The sequence below is a fragment of the Boleophthalmus pectinirostris genome, unplaced genomic scaffold (assembly GCF_026225935.1).
Source record: "Boleophthalmus pectinirostris isolate CB_2022bp ecotype Guang Dong unplaced genomic scaffold, ASM2622593v1 HiC_scaffold_4, whole genome shotgun sequence".
Taxonomy (NCBI): Eukaryota; Metazoa; Chordata; class Actinopteri; order Gobiiformes; family Gobiidae; genus Boleophthalmus; species Boleophthalmus pectinirostris.
The window spans coordinates 35,719,874-35,732,622 of NW_026571353.1; the positions used below are offsets into that span (position 1 = coordinate 35,719,874).

Below are 12,749 nucleotides of genomic sequence, written 5' to 3' on the forward strand. Positions count from 1 at the left end.
TGAGAGACATGGTCCCTCCAGTGTCTCCCGGGGCCTCCTTCCGGTGGGTCAGGCCTGGACCACCTCCTGAAAAAGGCGCCCAAGAGGAATCCGGAACAGATGCCCTCCCCTCAGCTGCTCCTCTCGACAGGGAGGAGCAGCAACTCTACTCCGAGCTCCTCCCGTGTGACTGAGCTCCTCACCCTATCTCTAAGTGAGCACCCAGTCACCCTGTGGAGGAAACTCATTTCGAGAGCTTATATCCACAATCTCGTTCTTCCAGTCATTACACAGAGCTCATGACTATAGGTGAGGGAAGGAACGTAGACTGACGGTAAATCGAGAGCTTCGCCTTTCAGCTCAGCTTCCTCTTCACCACAATGGTTCGATACAGTGACCGCATCACTGCAGACGTTACACCGATCTTCTTGTCAGTCTCAAGTTCTACACTCTCGAGATAATGTCTTTGCATGGAACGTTTCACAGTATGACATTAAACTTTTATTACAGGTCTTTTATAGCTCAAAAATACCTTTAAAATCATGAATTCTTACTATATGCAGGCTTGCTTCTCCATAGATCTGACCAGTAGCTCCACTGTTTATTTCCATACTGTATAACATTTAAGGCAAAGCAATTCCACATCTCCATGGAGCCCAGCAGGTGGTGCACACAGGGCTCCTTTCAGTGCGTTACCTTGAGTGCGTCCTGGTGGTCGTCCAGGCAGTAGACCCTGATGTGGTAATCCGGAGTGGAGCAGGACACTGGGCCAAACACGGCCAGCTTCAGCCTCTTAGCAGCCGCCTGGACCAGGGACTGACCCACCAGGCAGTAGGTCCCTAAAGTCTCTGTGAGCAGGTGGCACGCCTCATGGTCCATCTGCACGTAACAGGGAGTGGTGAAGTTCTCCTCGCCCACCACCACCACGTCCTGAAGGAAAAGGAAGAGAGACAGTTATATCATATCAAATTGACTTGACTTTTATTTATAACACTGTTCCTTCTTGCTTGGCAAATCCAGACTGATCTCCCTGTGTTTTTTATATAGAGTAATATCAGTCTGGGCCCCTCTCCCTCCGTTACGCCTCATGACCCACCAAACATCGTCCAATCACATTCATTTTTTTCAGTGACACGTGCAGGAGCTCATTGGTCATCTATCATTTACAAGGAAAATCACATTTCCCTCTCCTTAGAGAACTCACAAGAGTTTAGTGCTTCGCTCATTGATTCTGGACAAATCCACCATGTTTTTCAGCCCTATATAATATATTTTTTTCTTTCATTTTTTTCAATACGGATGGACCATGTGTGTCCCTGATCCACCTGTCAATCATGCCCATTTGAAAACGGGGACATTCATTGGTGACCAGACTGACATTTGATTATTCTTCTGAATCGGTTTTCCGAGGAAGTTGCTTAGCTACATGTGTTGTCGAAGTTTTCAGCTTGTCAAAGAAAGGGTGGAAGTAAAAGGCTAGAGACCAACTAGATGTCTTAGGCAGGAGAAGTTTATTTACCATCAATAGTCCTTACGGGACTTGAAAAGTCAACATAGTATGATTTCAAAAGAGACCATAGTATGATCTTTGAGTGTTCAAGTCCCTTGACTCTGCTTCCAAAGGAGGAGGTTCATAAAGTAAGTGTGGTGAGACTATGAAGGCCAGTAGACACCAGTTAGACAGCAGTGTGCCAATGGTGTACCAAGAGAAGATCATGGTGTAAATATAGCTTTTGTGTGTCAGTGTTAAACTGAAATTCTCTTACATCACGTGTACCATGCCCCTTTTCCTGGGACGGCGCGCCAAGTCAGAATCCAAGATGGCTATGCCCACTGTGATGTGTAAATATGAACTGTTTTCATTGTGTTTGGACACTTTGGTGGTTTAAATGATAATTTTAGTCACCTGTATCACTGCCTGTGGGTTTGGGAGTTGTTGTTGTGGTGAGGCCAATATTGAGCAAATACTTAATTTAACGGGCATTAACTAAGGTTGCTAAGGGAACACACAAAATGTAATAATACATTTCAAGCTCGGACATGACGTGAAATCTGAGGTCCAAGTGGGAGTGGGAAGATAATCGAAGGCAGGGTCACATCTTTGTAAAGTATTGGAGAAGTGTTTATTCTAAATGCTAGACAAAGTTCCATGATCATTAGTTCACTCAAAGCTGTGTTTCAAACGAGCATACGCCACCTGCTTGCGGTCATGGTGGTAATTTTCATTGAATTATTTTATTATTCTTAGTTTATTTTGTATTTCTTTTCTTCTCTGTGTGTTTTGAGTTTTACTTCCTGATGTATTGATTGTTTACCCCGCCCTAATGTGTCTCACCTCAGTCTCATTCAGTTGTGTGCATATATACACTGTGTTCTTCTTTGCCCTTTGTTGGTTCATTTGCCATGATCAGTTTCACGTCTGTTTGGATTTTTGTGTTTTTGTGTATCATTATATTAAACAACTTAGGAAATTTTGGGTCCTCACTCTGCTCTAAATGTGACACTTGCCTCCATAGAGACTATTTCTTTTCCAATTTAATGTTCCACAGTATGATATTAAACATATTTATCTTGTATTTCTTCATTAACAGCTGTTTTTACACCAATAATAAACCTCAAGAAACAAACATTCTTAATCCAGCTCACAAGAGGATTTTCAAATCTGCTATTTTAGGACGTGACACAAAATCTGTAGACCACAGATACGAGGATATTTTTCAACAATTTCAGGAAAGATTTTCTGTCCACGAGCGAACGACAGCTCAAAAGTCACATCGTAATGAAAACAAATACCCGCAGATTTGAGACGTGTGCTGCGAGAGCCTTTCCGTGCACTCTTACTCACAACAAAAACGAAAACAAAAATAAGAAATGCGTGTGGATTAAAGGTCCGGTATTACTCAAAAGGCGCCAGGAGCTGTGTGTTTGCTGCCCGGTGTGATGCGGAGGTCAGGAGCCTGTTACAGTCAGTGTAGTGGTGATGATAAATGAAAAAGTTTACACGAGCTCTGTTTGTGTCTATGCTGTTTTTACAGTTTAAGATCTGTTACTAGGCAACGGAGCCCGGCGCTGTCCGTCTGCTCTGGAGGGAGGAATCTTACGGAGGTTTTGAAGCTGCGAGTGACAAACAACAGAGGGAATAGACTCACACTGACCACACACACACACACACACGAGGAGAGACGGGCAAATCCTCCACAAGAAAACTTACACTGTACACATTTAGTAAAGGAGCACTCTGTAACTTTTCTGGTAGAGATGTTACTCATTTGCCTGGAATGTTTCACAAATCTGTGTCTCATTCGTTCATTTAGTTTTTCAAAATAAAACCCAAAATAAGAAAATGAAAAAACAACTATTTTCTTCATTATTTGTCTCCAAAACCAAAATGAAAAAAACGAATAACGATTGTTTTTTCAGTTTTCAATTTTGTGTTTAAATATAAAATGGACAAAATGGATAAGCGTTTTCTGTTTCCGTGACTTAAACAGCAATTTCGAACTTTTGCACTGCATACAGACTGAACCAGGACTGAACCAGGACTGATCCCAGGACTAAAACAGGACTACACCAGGACTGAAACCAGGACCAAACCAGCCCCAGCCTCAGTCCCGAGGTCTCAGTCCTGTCTGTCAGTCCTGGTCTGGTCCTTGTCTCAGTGTTGATCACCTGACAGTCTATGCGGAAGAACCTCCAGGCCCGTCCTGACACTCAGCACTGGTTTAGTCCAGTCCTGGTTCAGTCCAGCAATCATCAGTTAACTCATGGAAACAGGAAATGGCCATTTTTTCAGCTTTTTTCATTATTCACTTAAACACAAAATCGAAAACTGGAACAAAAAATCGTTTCTTTCATTTTGGTTTTGGAATAAAAATGAAAAAAAGTTGTTTTGTTGTTTTCTTATTTTTGGTTTTCTTTTGAAAAAAAAAACAAAAAAACAAAACAAAAAGAAACAAATGACACACGTTATTTTCGGAGACAAATAATGAAGAATTTTTTATTTTTTTTTTTATCTTATTCTTAATTTTTTATATTTTTAATGAACAAATTATACAGACCAAGTTACAGGTCAGATCAGTCAGAACACCTGTTTTTCTAGGTATTTTTGAGCTCTAAAACCAAATGTAATTGAAAATATGTGAGGTAGAGGTGGTTAATGTCATACTGTGGAACATTCCAGGCAGAACAATGACATACTGTAGCTACAGAAACAAGCAGGTGAGGGACCCCGTCCAAGGTGAACCGCACGGTGCATACTGTCATACGGTCTTTGCATACTGTCTGTTGTTTGTCCATCACCTTTTCTCTTTTCTCTTTTCGTGTCACGGCAAACCCAAAATGCTTCTAGTCCTCAGACTTAAAAGTCGCTGGTGCGTCCACAATGGCACACTGGTCAATAACGTGTCCGACAAAAAGGATATGACGATGGTCCATGTAGTTTAGTAGACTGAAAATTCTTATTTTTTTTTGCCTAAAGACACGCAGTTTCATACTGTGACGAGACCACGGCGATATCGTGGCAATTTTACTATGACGATATTGTGATATCTCCAATATCGTTTCACCCCTAAGGAGCCTGTATTTTCGCCAATATAGTCGCCAATATCGATACACTGTCCCTATTTACCCGGGACAGTCCCAGTTTTGATCCCTGTGTCCCCTGTAACAGCAGATTTATACAAAGCCACTGATTTGTCCCAGTTTTATAGAAGAAATGTCCCAGGTGTCTCTATTTTTGACCAATCTGATCCTTGCCAACAGTAAAAAGAGGCATAAATTGTCATTTGTTTAGATCAAATAAAGAAACGCTGCTTAAAAATGACCAAAACCCAAAGAAAATGTGACTACACTGATTCACATTAATGCCAAGTGCAGAACAATTTTCCATGATTATGCACTTGTTTTACAATTTTATTATTAAAAACCACCACAAACCAAACCAGCCCTACATTGATAATTTGTTCCATCTGTAAAACCCTCAAGTATAAGTTTATTTCCCTTTAAAACCACCGGACGATTCTTTCAGCATTTTTGTCAAACGTATTGAGCCCATTCCCAGTTTTACACCACGTCTCTCTGCTTTGTTTTCACCTCCTCCGTGTTTACCGTGTCCGGGCCTGTGCTAAAGCCGCTGTTTACAAATGAACAGCGCATTAAGCCAGTCCGAGTCCATTAGCATTAGCGAGTGGACTGTTAGCTGAACTCATTTCCCTAATGTGAACAGGTCTGAGTAAGCAGAGAGGAGCCTGCGGAGAGGAGCCAGCCCGGTCCCAGCGCGTCTGAGGCTGTCTGTACACAAACACTCCCGCAGACTCCCACAGAGGCGCTGACGGGGGGGTTTGATGCAGACAGTGTGTTTTAGAGTTGATTTTTAGAGTTTACTGATCACGTTTAAAGCTCGTGTAGGCTTTGCACCACGTTACATTTCAGAATTTTTAACTCCCGGAGCTGCAGATCCTCAACCGGGTCCTTGTGGCTGTTCCAAAGTCCAGTTTACGGACGAAGGATCGAGCCTTTTTGGAACGACCTGCCTGAGGAGATAAGACTCGCACCATCAGTATTATCTTTTAAATCACTTCTTAAGACCAATTTTTTATCAATTAGCCTTTCTTTAACTGATTTTAGCTTCATTTTTATTCCTTTATATGTCTTCTGTATACTATTTCTATTCTTTTTGTATTGTTCATTATTGCTTGTACATAATTTTGTAAACCTCGTCTTTAAAAGTGCTTTATAAATAAAGATGTATTATTACAGAGAAAAAAAGGAAGTGGGATTGAGTTTGTGTTACGCAAATTACACACTATATTATATTTATATATTTGTGTCCAAACGCGACACAATTAAAATCAGACTATTTTCACAGGCCGACTAATGACACCTGTAGAATATTGTTTGTGTTCCACTAATGGACACAGAGACGCAAAATACAAACTCGGGCTAAAGCGAAAATAATGAGAAGACTTTATTTCTCACCTCTTGTAAAGTTGTAAATTTAAAGTGCAGCGTCTCATCCACATTATTCATAGAAATTGTCTTCCTTAAACCCCACAAAACGGCGCTGTTAATCAAGTTTGAGTTGTTCTTTAAAAGTGAAAATGTGAGAGTAGTTCCTCACGCGTGTTTGTTTACATCCGCACAACGCACGGATCGAGGTGAAGCTGCAGTGTCTCTACTTCCTGTGGACTTTAATGTTTTAAAAATCATGTATTTGAAGTTTTGCACCACATTTCACAAATAATAATAACACAGTTTTGACATGTATCTAAACTAGAAGTGCAGAGCTCTGATCTTTTGAACACTTAACAGTCTCAAGCGAGTGGTTTTACTGTCGACAGGAAACAGCTGACGCACTGATGTGTCCCAGTACGACCCGAGTCCAAACATAAGTTCTAAATGGGCATTATATTGGTTGGCATCTTAGATATTGTATAGGCCCCAAAATATTGGTATCGGCCCAATATTGTACAATATCGATATTTGGCGCTGATGTGTGTCTAAGTTTATGTTTAGACTGAAACGAATCACAGAAACTATTTGCATCCAGACACGTCATTTCTGTCGGCAAGTCTTCCCTATACACACAGCTTTGCACATTTTTGTTTACGTTTTACAGAAATGAAACTTAAACCTGCATGGCTAATTTGCATAAACTAAGCGCTCAAAAAAAACAGCTCGCTCCTTGTGCCCTGATGAGGTTCAGCTTCTGTCGGACTAAAAGGTTGTATAGAGGATTTTTTCAGGAAGAAAAATACAGCGACAGTCCTTTGTCAAATGTTGTGCTTGTGTGACACCACGTTCCTCCTCCACAGCTCCCTCGGTAGAAACATCTCCTCCCGCCTCTTTACTCTAGAAATCACGCTTGTTTACATCCAGTGCGTCTTCAGAATTACTGTTGAAGTTTCCTGTCTAGAAATAATTTAATGACCGACGCGTCAGTTTTTAGACCCTTCGTCTGCTTCAGTCGCGCCATCGCTGGAAGGAATCTCCAAGAATCACCTCAGTTTGTCTTCGCTCCTTTTCTCCTTCTCTTCTTCTTTCAGCGACCTCAAAAACCGGACTTTCTTTTGCGACGAACTGGTCCTGGATTCTCGTCCGCCGTCGCGACAAACTTTGTGCGAATTGCGAGGAAGCGACAGTTTGAAAAAGCCTCTAAGAACCGCTGCATAAACCACGTCATCCCCGCGCTCCGAGAGTCAGTTACACTAGAAACGTAGGGAGTTTGATTGACAACCTAACAGCCAATAGATAAAGAGGGAGCCTCGTTATCTATTGGCTGATGTTTGTCTGGACTCACTACGTTCACAGTTGATAGATTTTCATTCTTTTTTTTTTTTTTGGTCATCATAATTCCAAGGCTGCTACATCTCTGTAATGGTATTTTAAACTTTCAATGACAATTTGAACCTAAAAAAAAATCCTCCATACAACCTTAAAGGACACGACTCAACAACTCAGTGGAATATGAGTGTTCATTCTGTGACAGAGGGGTGTTCTGCTGACCGTGTCTGAAGTTGCAGCAGCCAGTTTTTCTCTTCTTTTCATTTCGTGGTCTGCGTAGTAGTTCTAGCTCCCTTGTTTCCCATTTGTCTATGGTTTGTTTAAACTGTTTTCCGCAATAGCCTCACATGACCGAGGTCACGAACCCAGTGAATCAGGAAGGTGCAAGTCACAGTGATGTGGTCCAATAAGGAACAACTAGAGCTCTAAACCAGAGTAGCAACATTTTCAGGCGTCCACACGGTGCAGGATCAGATCTGTACTCAAATGATGTCATGGAAGCTGGTGGCATCAGATCGTTCCGTCTCTGGAGTCGTTTTCCATCGGATTAGTGTGGACGAACACTGCGTCCACAACGGAAACAACTTGAACACGTACTAGTGTGGATGGGGCCTAAGATGCTCCAGTCTGTTCTCAACATCTGGAGAAAGCCCCTGGACACTGTTGCTCTAAGAGTCATTGAAAGAGCATATAAAACTGTCTGAGGAGTGAAGTGTAAACGAGGCTAAAAACAATAACGGCCATCTTCAAAGTTGGGGTTTATCTCAGTGAGAGCAGCGCTGACATTACATAACACAGTGTTTTGATATTGCCGTATTCATATATCATATTTCTAATGCCATTGTGTGAAGTGTGTCCAATCCCGGCGTGTTAATCTGTACGCCTCCTCTGCTGCCATCTGCTTATCTCCAGCCATTCACTCCATTCACTCCGTTCATCTGCATTCAGCCACAGCCAACCACGGCGCCTGCCTCTGAGCCTTTGAGCAACACACACCCAGCCTGAAGCCATGGGGTGGACTTAAAGGACCCGCTATTTTCTGATCTATGTGAGAATTTCAGGAGAAGCAATAACATCTCCATGGAGACGAGCAAATCTGTGTATCATTTATTCATTCTTTTTTTAAATAAAACCAAAATAAGAAAAAAAAAAAAAAAAAAAAAAAAACATTAAACATTTTTAAGATTGGATAACAATTTGTTTGTTTTTTTCAGTTTTTCGATTTTGTGTTAAAATTAATAATGGACAAAACAGAAAATGGCAGTTTCCTGTTTATGTGAGTTAAACTGTGACACTGGACTGAACCACGACTGAACCATGATTGAGACCAGGACTGAGACCAGGACTGAGACCGGGACCAGACCGGGACCAGACCGGGACTGACACCAGGACTAGACAAGAACTGAGATCAGGACTGAGACTGGAACCAGACTGGGACTGAGACTGGGACCAAACCGGGACCAGGACCAGGACTGAGATCAGGACTGAGACCAGGACTGAGATTGGGACCAGACCGGGCCCAGACCAGGACTGAGACCAGGACTGAGAACTGAACCAGATATGGCCCTGACCAGAACTGAGACCGGGACCAGACCGGGACTGAGACCAGGACCAGACCAGGACTGAGACCGGGACCTGGTTTAGTCTTGGTTCAGTTCTGGTTTAAACCTGGTTTAGACCTGGTTCGGTCCTGGTCTGGTCCTGGTCTCAGTCCTGGTCTCAGTCCCGATCTGTTCCTGGTCTCAGTTCTGGTCTCAGTTCTGGTTTGGTCCAGCATGTTGACATCAGCTGTGTGTGTTCTCTGTCAAAACTTTAATAAAAAGTTTAAAGTTTTTAAAGCAGCAGCTCAGTGTTGTGCACATGGATTTATGGTTTTCTATCAGCCAACCGCTCAGGCCCTGCTTAAAAGTTAAATTTTCCTCACGACTGGGGATTTAATTTGACCGGAAGTAGTGACTGTAACGATGTGCTGAGCCAAACTGGCCCAGAAATGCCCCCGAGTCTGTCAGTCTTCCCCGGGGGTCCAAAAGCAGTACCCACCTCCCACTCGCCCATGGCCATCTGGCTCTTGAGCTGGATGAGCCAGTCTTGGTGCACGTCGTCTGCGCAGTGGTGGATGGTGAGGATCACTGGTCGGGTGAGGAGGGCTCCCGGGGGCCCGCAGCTCACCACGGGACTCAGGACTGTCTGGATGTCCTCCACGGGGGGTCTGCAACAAGAGGTGAGAGAGGGTCAAACAAAGACAGCATGTTCAAAATACTAAAATAATAATCAACTTTATAGCAGAGGTTTAACTTTAAAAAGGCTCGTATTACTGATCTTGTAATGTTGTTTCCTCATCACAAACAGACCTGGAGTTGTCTTTTGTTTCATTCACAAATGTTTAACACACACGTCCTGCATATTTAGGCTGAGTTGAACTGAAAACACTCTGTTACACCTTATCATGTGGTAAAACAGGAAGTGCTCCACTGTGTTTTAAACTCCATACACCTTCACTGGAATAATTTGGATAACTTCAGCCCTGGAATTGCCGATCTCAACTGAACTAAAGGTAAAAGGAGCTGTTCACTTGTAAACTACTGTATTTTCCGAGCTATTAGACGCGCTCTTAAGCCTCTAACCCTATCAAAAAATGACTGCGCGCCCCACAATCCAGAGCGCCCTATACAGGAATCCACTCGGGTGTCCCAGCACGACTTCAGTAAACTACAAAGCCGCAACACCCACAGCACATGCAAACACACACGGAGCAGACAGCGACCACGTGGCGAAAAACACCCACAGACACACTCATCACTCCATGTGGACAAGGAACGTAACAAAGGAACTGTCACGGCTCGCGGTCTAGGGGTATGATTCTCGATTAGGGTTCAAATCCTGGACGAGCCCCCAATATGTTACAAACCAGTGCTAGGGACAAAGGAAAGTAACACAAACAAGATTTGATGTAAGGTAAGTGGCTTTTATAAAGTGAATGTAAATAAGTATAATAACAAAAAAAAGCTGTTTTACATACGATAAATCAAAATATCCAAATACAACTAAACAATACCTCTATTGGGTTAAATAACTAAAAGAAAATACAAATGCCCAGGGGCTGAGCCACACTGGCAAATACAAACAAACCATATGTCAATAGCGACCCCTAGTGTCTCAAAATCCTCAGTAGCAAAGGGATGTGACAAACACACATCTAGCAACGATGGTGCCCAGCTGCCCGGAGGAACAGGCACACAGCACTTTTATTGGACAAGGTGATGGGATGTGTAGGAAGGGACGTCAATCCTCCAAGCAGACACGAGGAACATCGGAACCTGTCCAATAGTGACGGGACCACACCCCACCAATCAGGCGCCAGGTACCACACAGAACATGTAAATATGGAAGGCAGCCGCGGTAAAACAAACGCGGAGCGCTGGGCGAGGCGGAGCCAGGCCGCGATCCGTAACAGGAACGAACAGAAAAAGCGAGTGCAATGTGCCACTTCTAGACACAACTGAACAACTGAGTCAGTGCAAACACGACAACAATCCGTTGGTCCCAGACAGCACCCTCCCTACACACCACAACTGAACAAACCCCAGAGTCACCGTGAACGAACAAACAAAGTCCCACTGATCCATCCAACTGTTGTGTTTCGTTTAAAGTCCGGTGACGTTTATTTGTGAAAAAAGTTCAAAAATAGACAATTTAATGGCAAGTGCACCTTATAATCCACAGCGCCTAATAGCCCAGAAAATACGGTACTAACTCCAAGTTTCGGACCATTGGAGACAGAGCTTTGTGTGTACAGGCCCCAACACTCTGGAACACACTCCCTCCACACACACGAAACAGCTCAAACAACTGATCAATTCCAATCACTTGTCAAAACATTTCTGTTTAAACTGACCTTTAATCCCACCTAACCGCTCGTGTGCGTGACTGTGTTCTGTTATTGTGGAGAGCTTTGGGTGTCTTGAAAAGCGCTTTATAAATGGAATTGGGGTGACAGTAGCTCACTTGGTTGAGCGTTTGTCCACCGATCCGAAGGCTGACAGTTCGAGTCACACTTGACATAAAATATCCTTGGTAGAGTGGTCCACCTCCCACAGATAAATGCTGTTGTTGTGTTCTTGGGCAAGACGCTTAACCCACCTTGCCCCCAGTATCTGTGCACACTGGTGTATGAATGATTGAGTGATTCTTTAAAGCATTTTGAGTGCCCTGAAGGTGGAAAAGCGCTGTATAAAACTGGTATAGAAAGTTTTTAATAATCTTGCCCTACCTCGTCTAAAGGGGTTTGTTAAAAGAAATTCAGATCGCACAAGAAGAGCAGAGGTGACTGTCCAAAAGCACTTTTCCTAAAGGGCACAGAGCAGACGCTTTCGCTTATCGAGCAGGTCAAACATGAAACACAGAGCAGGTCATATACGAGAACTTTCAACACTGCACCATTTTCTGAAGCTTTAAAACAGTGGTTGTTCAATGGTCAAATATGTCGCCATGTTTAACCAAATTCCATTTTTTTTTATATATTGAGGGGTTGTTGGTTTAACTCTCTAACTTCAAACTTCAAATTAATTGTTTGAAATTAATTGTGCATACAGTGAGTGTGTTGTACGTATAGAGAGTGTGCTGGTGTTATTTCCTTTGGTGTGATTGTTGTTGTACTTTTTCTTGTCCTGTAGATGAGTTTACATCCACCTGCCGAGGGACTGAAGATGGAAATTCGCCACGCTGACTATAATCTTTACATATTTACATTTTAAATATTCATTAATATGTGCTGTCCCTTTACAAATAAATAAATAAGAAGAGGAACATGTGACCATTTATTAGTAATATCTACATCGTCATTGTTGTAGAAGTTTTCAGCTTGTGGATTGTGTGTCTGTTGTTGTTTATGTGTGTAAACCAAAAGAATGAAGTACGTATTATTTCCTGCACTCATAAAAGATCAGTTTTGGGTTGTTTTCTGTAAATAGATCTGTCATCTTGTATCCTTGTTCTTTCTGTTAATAGGGTTAAAATAAGTGTTAAAACTTCAGCCTAAACCCCTTGGGTCTGTAGAAAAACTTTAGTGAAATGTTCAATTTCTGTGTTAAATTATGGTAATAGGATGTATGATTATGTTAATTATTTTTAAACTAAACAAAACTAAACTAATAATACGGGCTTGAAAAGTGAACATAGTATGATTTCAAAAAGTGAACATAGTGTGATCTTTGAGCGTTCAAGCCCTTGACTTTGCTTCCAAAGGAGGAGGTTTATAAAGTGTGATGAGACTATGAAGACCAGCAGGCACCAGTTAGACAGAAATATGACATGATATTGAAAACACATTGAAAACTTTGATGAGGGAACAATGGTAGAAACAACTTTTTGTACTTTAACACTCGCCATTTTGCTGTCATTAACTGCACTACAGAACACTGCGCTGACTGTCACTGTTTGATCTCAAGCTTGTTGGGTGATGAAAATTCGGCAGCAAATTCGGCGACAAA

At 42.3% G+C, this 12,749-nt stretch overlaps 1 protein-coding gene across 1 annotated transcript in view; it reads right to left on the reverse strand.

Moving 5' to 3' along the window:
* The window catches only part of unc5ca (unc-5 netrin receptor Ca), a 662,261-nt gene that overhangs the window by 18,339 nt on the left and 631,173 nt on the right, over window positions 1–12,749 (reverse strand). The window contains exons 12-13 of the mRNA XM_055161462.1: window positions 9,301–9,469; window positions 676–909 (exon numbers count right to left, since the gene is read on the reverse strand). Of these exons, the coding sequence (XP_055017437.1) occupies window positions 676–909; window positions 9,301–9,469 (403 nt within the window). The remainder of the gene's footprint in view (window positions 1–675; window positions 910–9,300; window positions 9,470–12,749) is intronic.